Source organism: Diadema setosum, chromosome 11, assembly GCF_964275005.1.
Source record: "Diadema setosum chromosome 11, eeDiaSeto1, whole genome shotgun sequence".
Taxonomy (NCBI): Eukaryota; Metazoa; Echinodermata; class Echinoidea; order Diadematoida; family Diadematidae; genus Diadema; species Diadema setosum.
In genome coordinates, this window is record NC_092695.1 from 3,181,980 (window position 1) to 3,206,299 (window position 24,320).

Below are 24,320 nucleotides of genomic sequence, written 5' to 3' on the forward strand. Positions count from 1 at the left end.
CAAAATATGGGAAAGATAGGACATGTATTCACCAAGATACAGGATGAAACATCTATGACGTTTGACCCTAATTTACATACCCAAGATGGCGTCTGATCAAGTCGTTGTTAGTTTATGAAATAATGTTCGTGACATGAACTAAACATGTGCAAAATATGGTGGTGATAGGGTATGTTTTTCTTGAGTTATTGCACATAACGTTGCAAAAAGAAAGAAATATTTCAATACATCGAAGATAAACTATAATTCCAAGTAAGTTTTTTGACGTGATCCCGACATCATATGAAAAAACGAAGGGCACATTTACGATAGCCCAAAGTCTCAGCTACAACATATTAAAATCTGGTAAAAATTCACCGAAGCATAAGTGAGCTAGCGCTCGAAAAAGATAGTCATGTCAATTTTCACTTCCAGAAAAACTGCTCTCCCATAGAAATAACACGTAAACTGGTCATATTTTACAAGGATACTTTCAATCCATTTTTACGAGGTGATGACGTCATCCAATCAAAATTTTGTAATTATAAATATGAAAGAACATTAAATAAGCTACAACATACTGAAAGTTAGGTGAAAATCGGCAAAGGATAAGTGAGATACGCTCGAGTGAACTTGAATTTTGATGATGTCATTTTGAAAATTTACTTTTTTTACTTTATTAAGAAATTTGATATCTTTTAATCATTTTTTCAGTATCGCCAACCCATGAAATGATATGTACAACTCATCAGCTTTCAAACTATGTAAAGAAAATGGGGGGTCACCGTCCATCCTGACGAGTAAAATCGGATTTAAATTTGGCGGTTTTTTGGCATTGTTGCACTGTATATCGCCATTGACGCGCGCGCGGAATTTCAACTTTGACGGGCCCGTATGACGTCATATTGAGTCGGATTGACTTGAAACTTGGTAGAAACATTCCTTGACATTTCAGACATCCGATACGTGTAAAAAAACGGGAAATTTCTATTGCATATGAGCTGTGCGTGCGTATATGCGCGCGCGCGTACGCGTCCGTCGATTTTTTCTGAAATACTCCAAATGACCTGAAACGTGTGCAAAACAATTTTGAGCTCGTTTGGAGCATTTTAAAATTTCAACGCGCGCGTACGCGCTCGTTTACTATGAACTTGACTAAATTTTATGAAATATATCAATAGAACTTGACTTGAACTATATGATATGTAAATTTCATTGAGAAAATCCATTCCATTAATGAGATACGAATGTGAACGTGTTTTCAGATAATGACGTCATAGTGACGTCATGGTTGACTGATCACAGTGATACATTAGATCTGTCGTCCTTATGACGTGATACATATATGGTATCAGTTTAGAAGTGATAGGTGAATGACTTTTTGAGTTAACCGCTGCACAACATTTGAGGAGAAAGAAATAAAGAAGAAGAAGAAGAAGAAGAAGAAAGAATCCGTACAGATACAATAGGTGATCCGAGAGGATACTCGGATCACCTAAAGAAGAAAGAATCCGTACAGATACAATAGGTGATCCGAGAGGATACTCGGATCACCTAATAAAAGTAAATACGTCAATGTCCATTTTGAGGAGCACCTCATAATCTACCTCTTACTCCTATCGGGCATGCGCAAACACCGTTTTGTCCCATGCAGCTCGCGGACCATACCATCCCTGAGAGCACACGCAGAAACGTCCGGATTGATTCTCCACACAGGCTCCTCCGTTCATGCAGTATGATGCGTCACACATGTCGATTGCTACCGCAACAAAAAGGACAACAACGAATCAATAATTGATTGATAAGCCACATTGGAATGTCCATCTAATTACTAGCATAATTACATCGTGTTGACTGCACAAAGTTACAATGTCATAATATTTATCATCCGACGTCCACTTGTCAGATTTGGATGAGATTATCCGTATTCCAACGTTGCCTCCGACGTCTTCAAGTGGAAAAGAAATGAGCAATGATGTTTCGTGAAGTTTTTCCCCTTTTTGCGTGCTTGTGTTTTCAAAGGAATCATTAACAAAAACTATCAAAGTTATTTAAAGAAAAAAAAAATCGATCTTAGTTTTGTAGTTGCTACTTCTGTTAAGAATCAATTAATTCGCTGCTGATGAGGGCTATAAGCAGAAATTTGTTTTACTTAATTCCAAGTTTAAGTCTAAGATGTTTAGACATATTCTCTGTTAAATGATGTTACTTGCTGTCTTTAAGATGGTCACATTAAATTCTATGCGACCTGTATTTAGATTTCTTTGAACTCTCTTATAGTATAATTCATGGTACATTAGACCCTAATTCCAATTTCATTTCATCTGGACATAGGGCCTATCACAGTGTATAATTATATACATGTATCAATTAATGATTGAAGTGAAAATACTCCATATAGACCCTCTGCCGCAAAAAACAACCAAAAAAAAAAAAAAAAACCGTAGCTTAAGTATTTGAAATCATACAATCTAAATTGATCTGCAGCACAGCCCAAACTTACCACCGCATCGCACGGACGGAGTGCGCGCTGTGATTTGACCCTGAATCCCTGTAGACAACCGAGACCATGAAATGGCGTTGCCAGAGTGCGTGCACGATGCATGTACGTCCAAAATCTCGTCCGGATTCATCGCGTAATCCCACACATTCACCTGAAAGTAACACATCAGATCAAAAGTTTCCTGAATTCAGCCGAAGTGATATAATTATTCGAATGAGATGTTCATCTCATAAATCAAAACAGATTGCAAACTCACCCACCGCCTTGGTTTGAACCTATGGTTTCCTGAAGTGAACTATTTTCTGAGCACTGAAAACAAAAATCGACCGACTTAGTTATTCGTTTGAGGAATGCATTCCATCATCTATTCATTTTCTCTTCATAGTAGATAAAAATTTGTCTGTTGATACCTTGTAGGTCAGCTTTATGAGCTTTAGTAAAAATGACTTTACATGGGATAAATGAAAAGAGAACCAGATATTAGCTAGGTTAGACTATCACGCAAAGTAAATGACTTTACATGGGATAAATGAAAAGAGAACCAGATATTAGCTAGGTTAGACTATCACGCAAAGTGTAGAACCAAGACTGCTCAGCCTGTTCACCTTAAAAATGATTTCGTTCCATCAACCATTGTCAACTACCTTAGCAAAGAAAGGGCAGTTTTAACAAATCTGTCGCAAGATTTCGTTTTGTAGCTATAGTAACTGCAATCACTGCACAATGAAATCAGTAGACAGTTGGTAGATCTTAGTAACCCTTTCTGCTCCGATAGTCAAATGTGCACAAATATCACACACACACACACATACACACACACACACACACACACACACCTTTGGATAAGAAATTGATGTCACACACGCATTTTCCTGACCTGTGTTATTGTCCCGATGAAGGATTCCCTCGAGACATAGGATCCCGCGTAGCTATCCTGCTCCTGGCCAACCACAAACATGCCCCGCCCCCTGATCAGGTTCCCGCGGGACAAATCCGAACCTGAATTTTCTCGGCGTCCGTCGACGTAGATTGCCCACACCCCCGTCTCGCTGCTCCACGTCACTGTTATGAAGCGCCAGTTGCTGTCTCTGAGAAAAGAAATAATATATGACTTCGAAGTTGAATTTGGGTTTGGTTAGAAAACATCGAAATGGTTTGGCGCACAGCTACTCGACGAACGGCTTCGTGTCCCCCCTCCCCCCGAAAAATCTGCCAATGACACTGAAATATCTGGCTTCAGCCCACTATCACTTCTACCAGCGGGAACACCTTCTTAATGAGTGTGCTTTGATCAATAAATTGACCCAAATCACCACAAGTTTGACTGACACCAACAGAGAAAAGCGTCCTGCTTGATTATATAAACAAAACTTAAACAAAATGTTGAGTTAAAACGTAGAACCTATCTCGACCATTATGTCATTTGATATAACTCCTGGTAGCGCCATTTCGAACATGCTTTTCTGTGGATCTATTTAACAATTGAATAAGGTAAGAACAATTCCATACACACAATATGAAGACCATGCTGCAGTCAAAAAGTGAAGTCATTTAATGACTTAATGACAAATGAAGCAATAATTTTGTGCTCACTGCCGACTGAAATCATACCAAAAAAAAAAAAGGATCACTCTCACTTTTCGGGCACTTATAGGATTCATTTTGATAGTGTATATTGAAGAACTTGCACTCACCTATTTGCTTGTACATACGTGAAAGCTGCCTCGCCATTCACGAAGAGAACGAGGTTGTTATAATCTTGAAGCGTGAGGGCGTTGTCCATATCTTCCTCATCGTTTTGACCTCTCACTGCGTAGGAAACTGGAGTGCCGTAGTTCTCTTGGTCGGACGTTGTCATCCAGAAAGAGAGAGTGAATTCGAAGAGATCTGGTAGGACGCCCTCTAATTCGGCTCGATCTGTCGTTCTGGCCGACGGAAACGGAAGATCGAAATCCGACGACAGCACTACAGACAAGACGCACAAAATAAACCAACAAACAAATAGCTCAAACATGGAGTACTTCCTCATATGAACGTATCAAAACTGTCAATCATTACTTATAAAAACTGTCAATGCACATATCGGAAACAAAAGTAATCCCGGTTGACATATGATACGATTTTACTGCTGTAATGGATTTCTAGGGTCTTTAAAATACCATCAGACGTGTTTCCAATATAACATTAGGAAATGAAGAAACAACAATATATTGCCCCCATTCCTTCAATACATATCGCGATAAAAATTTTGACAAGTGAACATTTTTCAGGTTATTACACTGAATTCTGAATTCCTTTCTGATACAGATTGGTAGAGATTATGATGTCAAACCTTGGAGATCAGCACATCGAATAAGTTGTTACGTCAAAGATCTAAAAAAAAAAACACGAAAAAATGATATATTACACTAAATAAGTTTTGTTGAATGTGCATGACAGGGTTTAGAACACAACTGAATGATATTTCGAGTAACTTCTCAGGACGTGACGAATGGTGATGCCGAAGTATACCTTGTTCACATTGCTCTCCGATGAAACCGAGAGGACAAGTGCATTGAAATCCGTTGATGAGATCTTTGCAAGTGCCGCCATTTTCGCAACTGACGGCATTGCATTCATCGATGTCAACATCGCAGTCGCGACCAGTGAAACCTGGTGGACAGGCGCATTCGTAGTTAGTGGTGGTAGAGGAACAGGTGGCACCCCCGTAACACGGAGCTGAAGCACAGTAGTCCTTTATCTCCTCGCAAAAATGACCAGTGTATCCCTGGAGACAGCAGCAGGAGAAATCCTGTAACCATGACGACGGAGAATGTGGATGAAGTGGCATAGACAATGGGCGTAGAAGAATGTTCACTTCATTAAGCCTGAAATTGCTGGCTAGACAGGGATATTATTGAACAGCTCACGTTCTCGGAACCTTTTGGACACTTTTTTCATCCTACACAATAATCTTTTCTGTCCAGAAGACCGACTTTCTTATTTCATCAACACACACCCATCATTTCTCACACTGTGTGCCATGCCCAATCATTTGTGAATTAATGGTTATCACATTATCATCAATTCCAGGGAGCTCTGCAGATACCTATTTACAAATGTAAGTACATGGTCATTGTGAGAGCGGATTATGTGACAGGTGTCTCAGTAAGATACATGTGGCTTTTTTAAACAGTGTTTTTTGGATGGAAAAAAGAGGAATGAATGAAAAAATAAAATATTGCATTGAAAAAGACAAGTGTATGAATACATTCATTAATGCACATTGGTAATGTCAGGATAGGATACAGAGGGGAAACCATTTCCGAACGGATGACAAACGGGAGTGGGAATAGCAGGTAACGATCAACGTGCTTACCGACTGCAGATCTATACAGGATGCACCATTCTGACAAGGATTCGATGCGCAGTCGTACAGGTTAATCTCGCAGTGTTCTCCTGCAAAACCGTCTTGACACTGACATGTGTAGGAGTTCAGGCCATCGATGCATGTAGCGCCAAAGCGACAGTCGGCTGCAGTAGAATTGATGTAATAAACCCATTTAATGCATTTGCAGAATAATATCTTACTAACTCACCTGCATGAGTGAAGATAACGGAATATGCCTAGATACCTTCCACTGGACCTATCGTTGCGAGGATTACAACAAAGTTAAACACGAACAGCTGACGAAGCTTGCATTGAAGAGTGAAAAACTGTACGATCAAGGACACTAGCTGCGCTTCTGTCAACGACACACGTTTTCGAAGTCATGAGAAAGGCTTGTGAACGATTCTTTTATTGTTTGTTTTGTAAGTCATTCAACGACACAAATCATCGTCATCACCTACCATCTATGCAGTCGTCAACGTTTATCTGGCAGTTGGCCCCTGCGTACCCCGTCGGACATTCACACTGATAGCCCCCCACGAGGTCCTCGCAACGGCCACCGTTCAGGCAAGCGTCGTTGTTGCTGCATTCGTCGATGTCAACGTCGCAGTGCTCGCCCGCGTATCCAGGTGCACAGTCGCAGCGATAGCCATGAGTAAGGTCCACGCAGGTCGATCCGGGACCACATGGTTGGTTCAATTCACATTCATCGATCACTGTATACCAAAAGCGTACGAACCAGAAAGATAGATTGAGAGAGAGAGAGAGAGAGAGAGAGAGAGAGAGAAGGGGGGGGGGGATCGGAGGAGGAGGAGGGAGCGGGTCTTTATTAGCATGTTTAATAGAAAATGTGGAAAGAGTAGGCTCTGTAAGACCAGGAGCAGATATTTCAAACGAAGTCTGTTCTTAATTTGATTCGGATTGAGATGTAACAGTATAGGCTTATAGCCTAAGTCTACATTTCGTCTTAATTTGGATTCATTATAGTAACGTTTTTCTCAGTCATTTTTCTATCCCCATCCTCCTCCCCCATCATTTTATGCTCTTTCGTTCTCACTGCAACCATTCATTCCGACATGATTGGAATGTCTCCTCAGGAGCTCACCTTGACAGTATTCAATGGCGTGCGCACCAGTCTCATGTGTATACATTCCCTCGGGACAAATGATGCACTGGGATTGTTGGATATCCGGCTGGTAGAATCCCCGTGGACACGGTGTGCATGGTTTGAATCCGGTGTAAGACGCGTAACCCTTCGGACATGGATCTGTCGAAAGATCACCATATATGGACACATTATAGGGTTAACTGGCACCTCGTCTACAACCACCTTGTCCACTGTCCACCTAGTCTAATGCCATCTCGTCTAAACTCACTTCGTCTACTACCAACTCGTCTACCAACCATTTCGTCTAAATGCCAATTAGTCTAATTGTCATTTCGTCTACTAGCCATTTTATCTAATGTCCAATTTGTCTAAGTCACATTTCGTCTAACACCCATTAATCCTATTGACCATTTCGTCTATTAATCATTAGGTCTATGAATAAAATACAAGTAGTCTACAGCTCATTTTGTCTAATAGCCAATTGGTCTACAACCACCTTGTCTAATACTCAACTAGTCTAATAACCAGTCAGTCTACTCCCAACTGGTCTACTGCCAACTGGTCTACTCCCAACTCGTCTACTCCCAATTGGTCTACTCCCAACTGGTCTACACCCAACTGGTCTACACCCAACTCGACTACTCTCAACTGGTCTACACCCAACTGGTCTACACCCAACTCGTCTACTCCAAACTGGTCTACACCCAACTCGTCTACTGCCAACTCGTCTACTGCCAACTAGTCTACTCCCAACTGGTCTACTACTAGTTATAGTTGTTGTTTGTTTTTTTTTTTTTGTTATTTAAGTATACTTCATCCAGTTTCTTTTTTCCCAGTGAAATAGGTTGAACACTCTTGGTGCCCCATTTGGTTTAAATTTTTATGTTCTAATTATGACACACACAAACGGAACACAGTACTAGTATACGTGAGCATCCGGTGTCAATCCATCCAACTACACGCCCACATCGCGCGGATCGTTAGTACCTTCACTAGTGTACCAAACGCAATGAAAATCAAATTACTCGATAATTCCTCATTCGGGATCCCGCCAAGATCGCTGCATGCATGCACGCGCACGGAGGTACGGGTGGACTGGGGTGGTCGGTCGAAATGTAATTCTGTTACGTATGACTGACAATTCGTTTGTGATGGAGGATTGTAACTGAGCTAGTTTATCATTATTTACTTACTTTACGGCCAGAATGTAGACTGGATAGTCATGTCTCACCATTGATTAGTATGTCTTTATATTCAGCATGTGCGGAATAATTAACAACTAGAATAGTCTAATATTGATTTTTGTGCTAATCAAGGGCAGGGTTTAATATGAATAGTTCATGACGGTGAGACGGACTGGACACTAGACAAAGTGGTATATTCATCATTAGCATGACCAGATGGAAATGATCAGTTTGGGTAAATTGTTGAGAGTAAAACTATATCAGTTTGGAGTGCACCAATTGGGTATAGACGAGTATAGACCAATTGGGAGTAGACGAGTTGGGAGTAGACCAGTTGGGAGTAGACCAGTTGAGAGTAGACCAATTGGGAGTAGACCAATTGGGAGTAGACCAGTTGGGAGTAGACCAATTGGGAGTAGACGAGTTGGGAGTAGACCAGTTGGGAGTAGACCAGTTGGGAGTAGACCAATTGGAAGTAGACGAGTTGGGAGTAGACCAGATGGGTATAGACCATATTGGGTATAGACAAACTAAGGGTTGGACGATATGATAACTAGACAAAGTGAATGTATACTATAATGTAGACGAAATGACTTGTAGACGAGGTGGGAGTAGACTAACTAGTAGTAGACAAAATAGATATTAGACGACATGGCAAATAGACATTGTGAGTGTAGACGATTTGGCTATTAGATCAATTGTTAAGTAGACGAAATGCTCCTTAGACGAGTTGGGCATTAGACAGTACGGGGTAGTGGGCAAAGTGACTATTAGACAATATGGGTACTGGACAAAACAAGTTGTAGACCAAATGGGTATTAGACGAATCGGTAATAGACGATTTGCCAGTAGACCAATTGGAAAATAGACATAGTGGCTGTAGACGAGGTCACTATAAACCCATTATAGGGCTCGTGGTTATGCGAACACTTCCACACCAGCTTTTGCACATAGTCATAAAACATGCCTTATCGGTCACCTGTCTACAGGGGTCACCTTCCGTATACGGTCACTAAAAACAACCCCGCCCCGAAATGTCGTGTTTAAGATCCTCTCTGTAGCGGCCACCTGTCTATAACGGCCACTTTTCCGTCTCCGTATGATTGTCGTTACAGACACGTTTGACTGTACTTGCGAAGACGTTCTTCAGAACTGGAATATCTCACTTAATGAAACCACCGAGTTTGTTCTTCGCTTGACGGAGAAACATTAGAAATGTGTTCGGAAATATTATAAAATCATTATAGTAGTTTCATTACAACATTCAGATAAAGAGAGGACATACAGATCTTTAAAAAAAAAACGATTCCACTAGAATGAGGGGACATCTACAATTAATAAACACAACGGAGAGCAATTTCGATTTACTTGTGCATTCGTCTGTGGACGCAGAACCAATGGTCCAGGTGGTGAAACCTTCTGGACAAGGTAGACACGATTTGCTCCCAAACTCCGGCTGATAGAACCCCTCGCCACACGCTACGCAGGATTTCACTCCTGAGGCCGAGAAAGTCCCTGGTTCACATAGGGCTGCGAAGGGTGAAATGAGTCAGGAACTGCTCACATTAAATTTTGATTTTCAACATCGGTTTGTCAGAAATATATGAAAGGATTAAACGTATTGAATTCAAAGCATGCGCACGACGATAACACACCTTTTCTACTGCTGCCTTGTGTCAAAATATGCGGGCTTCTTTTTCACAGATCCCACTCCAAATCATAGATTCGAATGATCTTACATGATGATATAATTTTTATTTTCTTGACCAATTAATGCCGAATGGGGTTAATGCACAGGACATAATTTTTTTCAATTTCAATTTCAATTTATTTTCATATCTCTCGATGAAAAATTACATCAAATATAACAAAATTAAATGAAATACATGACATACATAGAATATTGCAAATATTATAAAACATAATAGTGGTCGATCTGTTAAGTTTGGAATCTGTGAATGAATGCTAAAGAAATATGAAGAAACCTACTTAAAAGCGAGCTTGTTGAGCGCAGGTCCCAGTTAAAAACGAGTTTAAGATTGAGAAGGGGAGCACGGGTACAACAATGATCGGAACATAAGAGAAAAACAAAATAAAAAAGTACAATTATACAGTTATATAGCAAATTCTTCTCTAGTGCAGGTTAGGGGACAGAAAAGCCACATGCTGTAAGCGGATGAACCATTGTCGTTCTGGGCCCTGTTTTATCAAAAGATAAAATCGATTTAAAATTTCCTTAACACACAGGCTGCCATAGACTTACAGTTGAAATCAACTATATAATCAATTTTAACTCTTCATAAAACAGAGCCCTGGCAATACGATATGACTTAATATACAATAACAATGATACCGTTTAGACAGTATTAGAAATGTATACATTGCGTGTATTAAGAAGGGAACATATGCACCTGCAAATCCAGAAAAAAAAAGACATTCAATAACCAGTTGCAGTGCAATGAGAATGTGAAATACCAGCTGTTTCCTCGTCCCAGCTATCTTTAAAGAAGGAAAAATATACATAACACAGTGATAGAATTTGAGGGCGCAAACAGCTGGGCTCTTAAAGTCTGGTTTAACATGACAACAACCCTGGAGTACAGTATAGCGGGATAGTCATGGACAGCACAAAACAGAATTTCAATGAGCTGATGTAGCGTAATTATTCAATAAATACTGTCTTAATTTGCATTTGAAGGATGATAGTGATAAACAACCTTTGAGTTCAGGGGGGAGATCGTTCCAATATTTCGGTCCCGCATACATAATTGTTTTCATTTGAAAGCAGGTCTATAAAACGTCTATAATGAAAGCAGGTCTATAAAACGTCTATAATGGTTACAATGCATTACTATCAAGACACAGTGAAAAATTATCAAACTTCGATACGGGATACAGACCATCGTGCTGAAGCCGGGGTGTACAGTTTGTCCCCGAAAGAAAAATACAATCGTATTTTTGCATTAAATTGATTACTCCCTATGTTATTAAACGTCTAAGTGCTACTTCAGGGTCTTAAAATATAACATCTTAGCTCTATTCAGCAGAAAACCCCATTCATTTTGTTAAGTAGTCACAGAGTATTGTGAATTGTTGTCAAGCATGTCATTGGTCAAATTTTCCAAGTTCAGCACCTGGATGCCCTTGGAACTGCATATTGATATGTAAAGATAATGGACAGAACTTGGAGGGAAGGGAGGGAAGGGATTCTTGACATGCTCTACAAAACTGCTCATTTCTCTTTGATCACTGATCGAAGAAAATCGAATGGGTTTTCTGTAAGATGTGGGCAACGAGTTATTGTTCCACATCCTCAAATTGTATTTGGATTAATTCACTATTTTTAAAGTTGTCATTGCGGAGGGTCCCGTTGTTGTTGTTGTTGTTGTTGTTGTTGTTGTTGTTGTTTATTATGGGGGGTACGGAATAGGATAGGACAAGTCTGCAGGAAACGCGAAAGCCGAGAATTGCAATGCTCTTCAGGATAGTGGACCTACTGACCTCTACATCTGTCTGAAGATCTGCTTCCGCGTGACACAGTGGACGTACCATGGGGACAATTCTTGCACTGGACTTGTCCGTATTCGTCCTGGTATGTTCCCACTGGACATCTCTCGCACCTATTGTCACTTTGTCCAGTTCCAGGAGGACATTGCACTGGTTCCAGAGTAACATTTATGTGATAAAGGAGAAAAGGCAAGGTTATTATTATCGAATTCACATTATTCGAGATCGTCTCTTGACGTGCGGCAACGTAGGACTACATAGTAATGCGTTCTTTGATTATTGAAGTCCTTGGGATTAACTTTGTAAATTTGTAGATTTAGTCACCCTGTTTTGTTTAAGGTCTATACATCGAGAACGTGACACTTTACAAAATACCACCCTATGTTACATTGCAATACCATCAAAGTCCAGACCATATGAGTTGAATTGAATACAATTCTTTGTAAATCAAAATGCCCGACACGACAAAGCTCGGATTTCCCATACAATATCTATGTGCTCATATCCTCAGAGGAGTCTTACATGTAAGCCCTGGTTGAAATTGGGCCACGGCTTGAAAGGTACGTAATTTATGGGTCGTTGACTCATGTCCAATGTTTTCATGAGGGATCTTGACATTTTAAGATGGAGTTTACATCCGGAATGAAGTAAATTTGGGCTCTGAAGTCAAAATAAATTAAGAATGCAGGCAACCTTGTTTTATTTGAAGTATTTTGGTGAACAGAAGACGACTGGTGGTAAAAGGTTGTGAAAACTTAGGCAAGGTATCTCGCATTAATGCGTGTTGGTAGCTCATCGGTTACTAGTATCGGTCAAAATAATCATCATTCCTTCCCCTGACACTATACCAATGCAGACCATTGTACTTACGTTTCATTTTAATGCCCGTGTTTCCCATTTCTTTCATAACTTCTGTCTGTATACGCTATTTTGCATATCAATCGTTAATGTAACCCTACTGGAAAGAACACAGTGTCTCAAAGTGTGTTCGCAGTGTGTTCACAGTGTGTTCACGGTGAGTTCATTTTAATATAATCGGCTATGTGAAAACGCTCGAATTTAACAGTGTAAAGATAATTTCAGTGTGGTGTGGCTTTCACAGAGTGTTCATGTAGTCTGCTTTGTTTTACACTATGAATTGGTGACTCACATTGTGTTCACAACGCTCGAATTTAAAAGTGTGTAGAGATTTCACACTGTGATCACACGGTGATTACACTGTACTGTTTCTCACACTTTGGGAGACTGTATTCTTTCCAGCAGGGAATATACAGATACAGGCCTTGGGAGTGGTAATACTCACAACACAGATCGTCCACCAAGATTTCCCCAGGCTCACACGACACAACGTAGTCATCGTCAACGTCGAAGCTCGTTGCATCCAGCGTGAAGTTCGTACCGTCAATGGAGATGTCCCCGTCAGTGAGCACGTCTCTTATCGATTCGATGTATGCATCCAGTGCAATACCTTCAGGTGGCACCCCACTCTACAATACATTAATTGATGTATGTGAATATCAATCTTGTGATGTCTGGTTAGCTTGAAGAGCAGTAATCATCTAGGGCGGTCTACATCATAATCATTTCATTAGCTGGTGGCATTTTTTTACTATTATTGTTTTTAACATTATTATTTTTGCTTTGAGCCTTCTCCATCCTATTAACATGATTAAACATAAATGATCTTTATATACAATATTACATTTCATGAATTCTAAATAAGTTACCAAGCACGAAACACACATGAAGACTAATGATTGGCGTATATTTTATTCTTGGTGAAAAACTTGGTACATTTAGACATGCTGGCTCACAAAATCATCCACTAATCAATAATCATGTGCAAATCTGTAAAGGAAGATTCAATTTTTTTCTTAGCATGATTATCGCGCACGAATAACATCGAACGTGTCGCGATGCTTTTTTCTTATGAAGAGGGTTACGAGAGTGTCACAGCGGGGTTTTTGTTTGTTTGTTTGTTTGTTTGGTTTTTTTTTTTTGGTTTTTTTTTTTTTTTTTTTTTTTTTTTTTTTTTTTTGGGGGGGGGGGGGGGTTGCTGCACAGGCCACGAAAAGCCCCATCTCCCCCAGCTTGACTCACCCCTTCAGGAACTCTGAATGGACATACTGTTTGTATTTTGTTATGCAGTTTTTGATAGAAATTTAATTGCAGATATTATTATTTGAGTCAAAGTATCATTTTAGGAAGCTGGGAGGAGCTGTGATATCATGAAACCAGAAGTACCATTATTTTACATCATATCTAGGCCTAGGCTTACAAAGAATTCTAATTCCCAATTGTGAGACGATGCTGTAACGTATGAATAAAAAAAAATGTATAATATGAGAATGCTTTGCTGTGTTTATTATATCAAAATTATTAATGAGGCTCTCTGGAGTCCAAATGAGGCGTAAGAAGTATATAGTGTGGCAAGTTATTGCTCTGGTTTATTAACAGTTACCCCGGTGGTTTGAGGTATGTAGACAGAATTGTATTCAGTATTATCGAGGTGTACCGATAAGTATGATTTCGGAGTAAGAATAATGAAAAGAAGAGGCGGTTTGGATGTGAAGGAATTGCAAATTCAATCTGGCATTTATTGGTTTGTGAAGTGTATTGCACAGATGTTATAAAACGTAAAATTGAGAAGTTGGTCTGTTCAGGGATGTGCTCACCTCTCTGGTCTGTTGGATGTGTATATCCAAATAGACCATTTTCTAGTAAAGATGAACGTGGCAGAGTGAAGCTTGAATTGGCTACGACAGGTAGTAGGGATGAGAATATTATTTTCCCCTTTTGATAACCAACTTAATTTACTTCCGGGACGACCTGGGCTCATCACGTGTCATTCAGTATGCATCACCCATCATACGTCATTGACCGAGCGTCACACGTCACGCATCATAGTTACGTCACTCGTCCTTGTTCGCCAATTGTTCGGCATTGTTCGTCACTCATCGGTTTTCGCATCAACTCGGAGCATCGCCACCTCACTCGCCGTTCTCGTCCTGCATGCATGACGCGTGCGGCCCAGGGACACTTCCTGCTGCTATGTGAGCATTGTGGGCGCGGAATGGAGGACTGATGATTTGTAGCTCTTTTCATCATTCTTTTCAGGTGCTACATCATCATTAGATCCCATGTTTCCCATGTTTATAACTATGTCTCCCACAACGTTGAAGTAGTATCTATGATGTAGCGGCATTGTTACCACCGTGTATACATGATGTATTGATCTGTTGATTTATGTACCAACTGATTTTCACTATAACTTCTATGTGCCGGAAATAACCGAGCATCGTTCTAAATTAAAGTTTATTTCATGGTATACATTAATACTGTGTGAACCGTCCTTCTGTGAATCATCACCATATTACTATATATTAACGGGACTTAATTTTATTGTCAGTGAGGTAACTTGGGCTATGGCTGACGGAGACGTTTCGCCACGTCATGTTTAAAATCTAGATATGCCACTGAGCAAAAATGCAGTGGTACATCATGCGTTTGTTGTGTGTCTTTTGTAATCATTCATTATAAGAGCCGCAAAATTTTTGGTGTGTATATGTGTGTCTGTGCGTGTGTGTGTGTGTGTGTGTGTTTGTGTGTGTTTTCTAGGGCTTTTTCACACCCCCTCCCCCCTCCCCCACCTGTTTTATGCGCTCTGGTAGGTAGATAGGTAGATAGGTAGGTAAGTAGATAGATAGATAGATAGATCGGTCATTATACAGATTTTTTTTTGAATATGCAGTCTGGTATAGACCTGACATAAAATTTAACAAATTCATCAACAGTCGCTTTCGGTGCCTGAATTACTGAACATGAAATACTTAGAATTCAAAAGTTGATATCAAGTTCGCTCATATGTGTTGTCCGTAGGTAACGCCATGCTGTCATTATGTTCTGGTTAAGACCAGCCTTGAAGACCAGCGCCTCAATTTGCCACCCCCCCCCCCCAAAAAAAAAAGAGAGAGAGAGAGAGAGAGATAGAGAGAGAGGGGGGGGGGAGATAGAGTATCACTGGTCTTGTTTAATGTACAGAAGTAATTCCTTATCCAAAATCAGCGTCGACATGTCTCTTACATGACTCTTTTACATCTGCGGACTATTTTCTTTGGCTTACCTGATCAAAGGTATCTGAGTCTTGTGGTGGCGCCACAACTGTAGCAGTGAATGTGACAGTGAGGACGCCCACGCCGCCCACCTGCCTACGCCGACGGTTCCCCGCCTCACTGCAGTTGACTTGGATACCCTTGATTTTGCAACCTTCGCTAGCTTCGCACGAGAGTATGCCGTTCGAAGACTCACGCACGAGTGATTCGAAGTGCCTCAAGAATTTGCTTCGAATTTTCTTGTTTTCAGTGTCGCAAGGACCAGCGTAGAAGCGGACCCCCTTGGAGATCTTTGGATCGGCATTAGGCGATATGACTGAAAAGGGAAATGGTTTTTTGCGTAGGGAATGAGTTTATGTCAGGAACAGCATACCGTAATGGTTATTGTATTGTGTAATACAACGGATAGTTTCACTGGTCCCGCAACCAATCAATCTACTTAAGATTTGCAGTTTCGACGGAGAAAATGAAATATATTTTGAAATAATGAAATATTTTTTAACGAATGGGTTTGCAAATCATTGCAAATTAGTTCTGATCTGCCGTTGAAGCACTCTGAAATGGAATAATTAGACGTTTTGTTATCACAACGACAAAACATTTGGGTTGAAAGATTTTGATATGTACTAGTATATTACCTAAATTTGTTTCTTCCAATTTGATTCCGATGTTGTTATTGGTTTTTTTTTTTTTCAAGAGCCAAGTTAGGTCGTTTATCAGAAAACCGGGAGTTACTATAACTGTCATCTTTTGAGGTATGAAAAAGGGGACTATGCAAACTGACTGCTACGCTTTTCAGTTGTTCCCTTCACTTCGATGAACTTGATTGTTTACTAGACTTAGTCTATAAAGGGATGGTATAGTAAGTAGATGAGGATTCAGCTTTTAACTTTTTGCGAGATACTTAGAAACCACGCTATGAAGTGGTAAAGAGCATACAATTCTTAGAGGAATTCAAAGTTTATTAGATGAAAATCGGTTTTGAATTTGCTGAGATATCCAAAAAGGGGTTACTTAATTGTTGTTTGCTGACACCGAGTAAATTTCCTTTCCGTTTGCAAACGAAATGGGCAAGCAAATTGGGAGGTTTGAACGCGTGGCATCATCATCCAAACCTGCATCTGACCAATATCACTATGTCATAGAGGTAAGCTTTTAAGTTGAATCATTATCAAGCAAGTTTTGAATTTCTTCAGGACGGAAGGAACCACTCACCAGTGCAATCGGGCCATGGCATAAATGCCGGCCGCAGCGTAGATACACCAGTCACCCATGTCTTTGTGGCGTTGCAGATGTATATAGATTCCGGGACGCCGGCGAAAGTGTAGTTCTTGTTACACAGGACCGAGCAGAACGTGTTTTCCTCTCCTTCATAACAGGTCAGAGCCCCGTTCAGTGGAGGACGATGATATTCACAGGAATGTTCTACGAAGTATACGGAATTAGAAACGGTTTATAGCACTAATTAAAAAAGAAATGCAGTACGTTTAAATACGTTTCATGTTGTGACCTTCTTAGTCACAAAACGGAATGTAGAGATAAACTGAACGGAACTCAGCTGAACACTCATCACACAACGCTTTATACCTCCGTCAAAAACTTATTATAACTAGCTCTTTTCTCAAAGACTACATTACAGTGAACTCCGGGTGACCCGTTATAACGAAGACCTCGGGACGGCTGTTCTCTTTCGTTATATCTAAATTTCGTTATAACCGAACAAATAAACAATAACATTAATTGAGTGGATAATGTTGAGGCCTAAATTTGTACTTCGTTGTAACCGGAATTTCGTTATTATTGTGCAGTTACTTTTTGCAATATGTGGAATTCGAATAGCTCGGAATAGCGGAGCTTTCTCAGTGTAAGTGATAAGTGCATCAGGATTCATAGTCCAAATAAAATCACATACACATGTGTAGATCATGCTTCAATTAGCGTATAGAAAATGACATTACATTATTATCAATGACATTATCATTATTATCAGCATCATCATCATCAGATAACTCTTATGAATTCCATCAGTTAAATCAGGACGAAAATTGGTTTTGCCATGTATGCTCTGCAATGAACATCTCAGAATCAATTTTTTTCACCAAACCAAAGTATTAACTCGTCCATCAGTACCGACAGCTCTCCGGTTTTGAATGAAACTGACGCTGCTTGCTATCAAGGAGATATTGAAACAAAACCTAAAGCGACTCAAAAGTCAAATCTCAAAGTCTCAATCGTCAGTTTTCAAAGTATTAATGGGAAAATAGCGGAATTTCACGCATTTGTAGCAACAAATTCCCCGATGTTATATTGGGGACAGAGACGTGGCTGCATGAGGACATCTGTTCTGCTGACATTTTTTTTTTTTTCTGCGGATTATCAAGTCACGAGAAAAGACAGGACTACCAGAGGGGGATATGAAGTCTTTATTGCAATTAAAGACACAATTTCTCGTATTGAAAGGACAGATTTATATCAGGAGGGTAGTGAACAAATTTGGTCTCAACTACTTCTGAAGGGTGAAAATATTTTTATTGGCTGCTATTATAGACCACAGACCTCCGGAGACAACCTTGATCAACTAGACATAAGTTTTAATAAGTAAAATCAAACAAGAAGTTAAATCGCCTTATATTATTCTCGGTGGGGACGTGAACGTACCGAACATGACGTGGGATACAACTGAAGTGCATGGTCTGCTCCAGGAGAAGATCCAAACTATTGCCGACGATTACAGTATGGATCAACTTGTAAAATTTCCTACGCGCAGACATGCAAATGGAACTAAAAACATTCTTGACTTCTGCTTTACGACCAGACCTTCGTTAGTGAACGATGTCTATCCCCATACACCAATTGCTGACCACAGTATTGTCATGGTGGATATTAATACTAAACTACCACAGCCAGTCAAACCACCTAGAAATGTGTATCGATGGAACAAAATGGATGAAGAGGCATATAAACAGGATTCTAGAGAATTCGCCAAAGATTTTCTAAACAACAACCCGGAAAACAGGGGCGTGAATGAAAATTGGAACCTGTTTAGAGACACCATCACCAACCTCGTCCAAAAACATGTTCCGGTGAAACAAATTAAGGGAAAACAACAGCTCCCATGGTTTATGCACAGACGCAAAAGACTGTGTAGGAAGAAAGAGAGATACTATAAAAGGGCCATGAAGGAAGGGAGTAAAGAGCAGTGGGACTCCTTCAGAAAAATTCGTCGTGAAGTTGACAGGGAACTTCGGAAAGCACGGAGGGAATACATTTCTGACTTATCCAAATCCGAAGACACAAAAAGGTTTTGGAACTTCATCAGGTCACGCAAAAAGGATAATGTAGGCATACAGACTCTGAAAATAGGTGATGACATCATTCACAGACGATCAGACCAAGGCTGAAAAACTGGCCGATCAATTTCACGAGTGTTTTCTCCACTTAAGATCCAATGTTTCCATCGTTGCCAAGTAGTCCTTTTCCTGACATGCCAGAAATAAATGTTTCTGTTGAAGGGGTCCAGAAACTACTTGGTACTTTAAAGACAAGCCATCAGACCAGACGAGATTCTCAATGCTGCATTGAAATTCGCCGCAAAGGAACTAGCGCCTGTACTCCAGTTCATCTACCAACAGAGTTTGGATAGGAGTGAATTACCTGAGGACTGGAAGAAGGCAAACATCTGTCCTATCTTCAAAAAAGGTTCTAAATCAGACCCAGGGAATTACCGGCCCATATCACTGACGTGTGTTTGCTGTAAGCTCATGGAACACATACTCGACAGCCATCTCATGAAGCATTTAACCAATCAAAATATTCTTTCTGATACCCAGCATGCTTTTAGAAAAGCTAGATCATGCGATACACAGCTCATCACTACCATTCATGACCTCACAGCCAACCATGATCAGAAGTTAACAACTGACATTGGAGTCCTTGATTTCAGCAAAGCCTTTGATGTGGTCCCTCACCGTAGACTCCTCCTAAAGCTTGACTAAGTGGATCCAGTCTTTTCTTACCCACCGGTTACAAAGAGTGGTCGTAAATGGAAGAACATCACCATGGATGCAGGTACTCAGTGGAGTACCCCAAGGGAGTGTATTGGATCCACACCTATTCATTGTTTTCATCAACAACATCACTGAATGCGTCAAGGCTACCATCAGATTGTTTGCTGACGATTGCATCATTTACGAACCCATCATATCCTCAGAGGATGAAACTTCCTTCCTGAATGATTTGGATAGTCTTGTAAATTGGTCCGAAACATGGGCATGAAGTTCAATGTATCAAAGTGTAAAGTCCTTAGAATATCTAGAAAGAGGCAACCAGGGAGTGCTGATTACTCAATGCTTGGTGAAAAACTTGACGAAGTCAAGAAAGACAAGTATTTGGGAGTCATCCTGCAAAACAACCTAAAATGGGATAAACAAACCCAGCATGCAGCTGCAAAGGCTACAAAAATGCTGAATTTCACTCAGAGAAACTTCTCGCATTGTTCCAAGACAGTTTAAGAAAATCTGTACAAAACCATCATCCAACCTCACCTCGAATATGCTACATCGGCCTGGAACCCGGGAACCCAAACAAATAGGGAAATTCTCCAGCGAGTTCAACGACAGGCTGCTAGGTTTGTTCAAGGCGATTATAGAAAGCATGCTAGTCTCAGCGACATGTTATAAGATCTTAAGTGGGAAACTTTGGAACAAAGACGCCAGGACAAACGACTCATCACTGTTCACGGGGGAAATAGACATCAATCCGGAAAACTACACAAGACCTAAAGTTAGCAGATCAAGACGCTCGCATAAAAAGCAGTTCCAGATAAACCATTACACATCCAAGCCACACCAACAGTCGTTCTTCCCGGAAGTAATCTCCGCCTGGAACAGGCTATCCCAGACTGCCGTTGATTCCACATCAAACCAAAACTTTAAAAATCACATTAGAACCGCCGACTGCCCTAATTCAATAAATACACCAAACCAATAACCACCGTCCAGCTCTCGTCAACCTCCAGTTATGCTTCTTCTTTTTTTTTTTTGTACGAGGGGACTGCATTCTACAAGCTCTGCTTTTTAGCAGTCCCCTCCATTTCCAGCAATATTGTTTATGTATTTACCACACTGACATGAGTTATTTTTTGTATCTCTGTAAGAAATTTACCTGTATCTGTTTTACAATGTTATTTCTCTTCATCGCATTGTGTTACTGATTTTCTGACATCTGTGTATACGAATGTTTCATTGTACTTCCAATTAATTTGTTTGTTGGAAGTGAAATAAATGAACTTAAACTTGAACTTGAGTTATATTCCCTGGAGGAAGTGTTCCGGAGGTCTATCTACAAGGTACAAGGTAAGGTATCATCATAATAATCCTCATCATCATTATCATTGTCATTATTTTCATTACTTTTAAAGAAGAGGCCAGACCTGTATACAACATGGAGGGGGAGCAAGCGCTTCATCCTCATTGCCTATAGTCTTTCAAAGATATCTTAAAGCTTTTCGTTTCCTGGGTCTTGGTTATGAGCATTTTATTGATTTTGTTTTGTTTTCATTAGCCACCTTTAATATATAAATCCTAATTTAACTAATCACAGCTCTCATTTTATTCACTAAACACTCACGTGTTACTGTTATCGTGAATTCACAAGTGTTGTTGTTTCCAGACGGGTCTGTAGCTGTGTAAACGACGTTTGTGTCACCCACCGGAAATGGCGACCCAGGTGTTGCATTGTATTTGTCAATAACGATTGTATCATTTCCGGCGTTGTCGACAAATTCCGGTTCTTCCCAGGTGACGTTGGCGTGCGTCCAGGAGGTATTTACTATGATGTCAGCGGGGCATTGTCTTACCCTTGGCCTTTCTTCGTCTAGGATTAATACATGCACAGTCAGAATTGATCTTTTTATAAATTTTACAGGATCGCTTGGAGCCATTATACGTAGCCTACTCGTAGATCCTTTATAGAGGTACAATTGATTGCAAGTTTGCCAGTTACAATCAGAACTATATACAATTAATACATAATATTCACTATGTACCGGGCGAGGAGAAAGCAGGAGTAGTTTCCCCATCGTTATTTTCCATAATAGTCTTTCATCATGGGACATATTACAACAGAGCAGTAGAAGCATAATAGAAGCGTATCGTGGGGTTATCTCAAATAACTTGTTAGTGCAGACCTTGTTCAGTGTACTTTATATTATGATAAAATGACAATTCAGGTGAAATTGCAAAAATTGCAACAACAAAAAAAAAAATGTTGGGCCAAGATGGGTTGAATGAGGTACTTTCGTCTCCTTAGAGAAATTCCGTGCTTATAACATGAACATCATGATAGGATGAAGTATTTTATTTTTGAAATGTTAATCACATATTGCTGCACTTGTGAACGATATCATAATGATCGATAATGCCGTCAGAATGTTATCGACATACTTGTAGATGTCACCAAGACAACAGATCACAGTTAGTCTGTGTGCGAAAATGAGGCACCAATGCCCCCCCCCCCCTTGCGCGCACTCCAGTATCTTGTATGAGTATAATAAACTTACTTTTGATGTAGAGAGGTAAAGTACTATTTGGGCCATCCTTGAGATATACAAATTATGCTGTCGCTAGTTTTGTGTTCACTGTCTGCCGTTCACGGGTCGTCTTTTTATGACTTTAACCGCCTTCTGTGAAGATGGCAGTGCACAACCCCACAGAGAATTGAATGTGAGGCACTAACTGGTATCACTCACATTTCATGTCCAATTAGAAACTGAATTTTGGTCAAACCATTGCAATCATAAGGCATCGCATTAAAATGTAATCTACTGCTAACACTAAAAAGTGGCGACTTCTTACGGCGTCTTCCGTTATGAATAGGATTTGGCGCCTATTTCAGCAATTTTAATTTTCTTCTTACGTCCTTATAGTCTTTATGGCATAGTGCTATTGTCATGATATACTTCTACGCCTCAATCGCTCTAGCTCAAACCTGTAATATGAACTGCGAAGGTGCACTGGCTGGTTTCCCCTGCCATGTCGGTCGCATTGTACGTGGCAACAGTCACTCCAATGGGGAAGTCATGGGGTGCCTCATGGCTCGCTGTTAAGGTTGGTGGCGCTCCACTGTTATCAGTGGCCGCTGGATCAGTCCAGTTTACAAATCGAGTTGGTTCGTGCTTGTCAGTAGTGCCGGTAATATCTTCAGGACACGTTATGCTAGGTGGTTCGGTATCTACGGAAATCGAGGCAAAATCACTCGCATTAATTAACTTGGAAAGTTACATGCTTGATTTTTGGTGAAAGGAGGGAGAGAAAGAACAAAACAGAATATGATGGAACTGTTGAAACAGTATGACCGATTAAATGAGGTGAAAAGGTTTTGACCAGTTACGTTGATTAAAGAAGGAGTGCAATTACCTTATAACCCTTTAACAGCAACTGAAGATTCTATACTTAATGGCGCATGACTTCCTGGAAGGTACAGCAATATTGCTCTCATTTCGACAACTTTCTGAATTATGTAAAGTAGCTCACTTCATGTTTATTTTTGTCTATTAGAAGTTATATTTTGTTTAAAAGCATATTAAAACTTTGCCAAGATAATTGTATGTCACAGTAGTAATACTAACGTACTTTTGTGCACATTTGAGCTCTTTCAAATTTCATAATTATATTCTATACGGAAACAAAAAATGGTAAAACGTAAATATGAAACAAAAATGGATTGGCGGTTTCGGGCGTTTCAGTGACTAATAGGATAATCCCATAACTGCATGAACACGAATATTGCCACCTCACAGACTCAATGTGGTCCTATACTGTGGTTATCTACTGTAATATACATTAATAAACACTGATACAAATGTATAATTTAACATTGGACTACCGAGGACAATAAATGAAACGTGAACTCGCAAACAATATCGGCAAACAAGACACAGAAGTTCGATTTGGGAGTTGTTTGTTTATTTGTTTGTTTGTGCGCTTGTTTGTGCGCTCGTTTGTTTGTCTGTTATGTTACTTTTTCATCTACGAATGATTCGATTGCATTTAAAAAAATCTTCCAGCGTTTGTTTGTTCGTTCGCTCGTTCGTTTGTTTTTGTTTTTGTTAGTTGTTTATGACTGAGGACTGACAACTACATGCCAAGAAAAAAAAAAGCTAGAGGGCCTTCGCAAAGGGGGCTACCCTACGAGCACTATTGTGCCCGTGGCCTACCTATGCACCCAACTCTCGGGGAAGGGCTGGACCAGGTTCCGCTTGCCGTACACCTGACGGTGTCATCGGAGCTATTTAGACTATAGCCATTCCCGCACCTGTAGGTACACTCCTGTCCGTATTCGGAGATATTCTGGCATAGGGCTGGTTCCACGAACATCGGAGACACCACTTCGAGTGGTTGGCAAGTTTTCTCTTTATAAGATAGAGGAGAAAATGCCCGTAAAAAGGTATAAAATTAATGAGGAATAAATGGAATCTTCTTCATACGTGTTCTCCTGGGTTAAAGCAAACCATAGCAACTCTCAAGCAGACACACATACAGAGAATACAAACAGACCA

General features: G+C 40.2%; 1 protein-coding gene across 1 annotated transcript in view; it reads right to left on the reverse strand.

Annotated features, from left to right (window-relative positions):
• LOC140235219 (sushi, von Willebrand factor type A, EGF and pentraxin domain-containing protein 1-like) overlaps positions 1-24,320 on the reverse strand; it is a 56,162-nt gene that overhangs the window by 24,781 nt on the left and 7,061 nt on the right. The window contains 17 exon segments of the mRNA XM_072315252.1: positions 1,587-1,634; positions 1,637-1,738; positions 2,483-2,633; positions 3,360-3,570; positions 4,177-4,447; positions 4,994-5,273; positions 5,841-5,995; positions 6,314-6,568; positions 6,958-7,119; positions 9,513-9,674; positions 11,646-11,801; positions 12,955-13,138; positions 15,775-16,079; positions 16,979-17,188; positions 21,392-21,637; positions 22,751-22,993; positions 23,979-24,173. Of these exon segments, the coding sequence (XP_072171353.1) occupies positions 1,587-1,634; positions 1,637-1,738; positions 2,483-2,633; positions 3,360-3,570; positions 4,177-4,447; positions 4,994-5,273; positions 5,841-5,995; positions 6,314-6,568; positions 6,958-7,119; positions 9,513-9,674; positions 11,646-11,801; positions 12,955-13,138; positions 15,775-16,079; positions 16,979-17,188; positions 21,392-21,637; positions 22,751-22,993; positions 23,979-24,173 (3,336 nt within the window).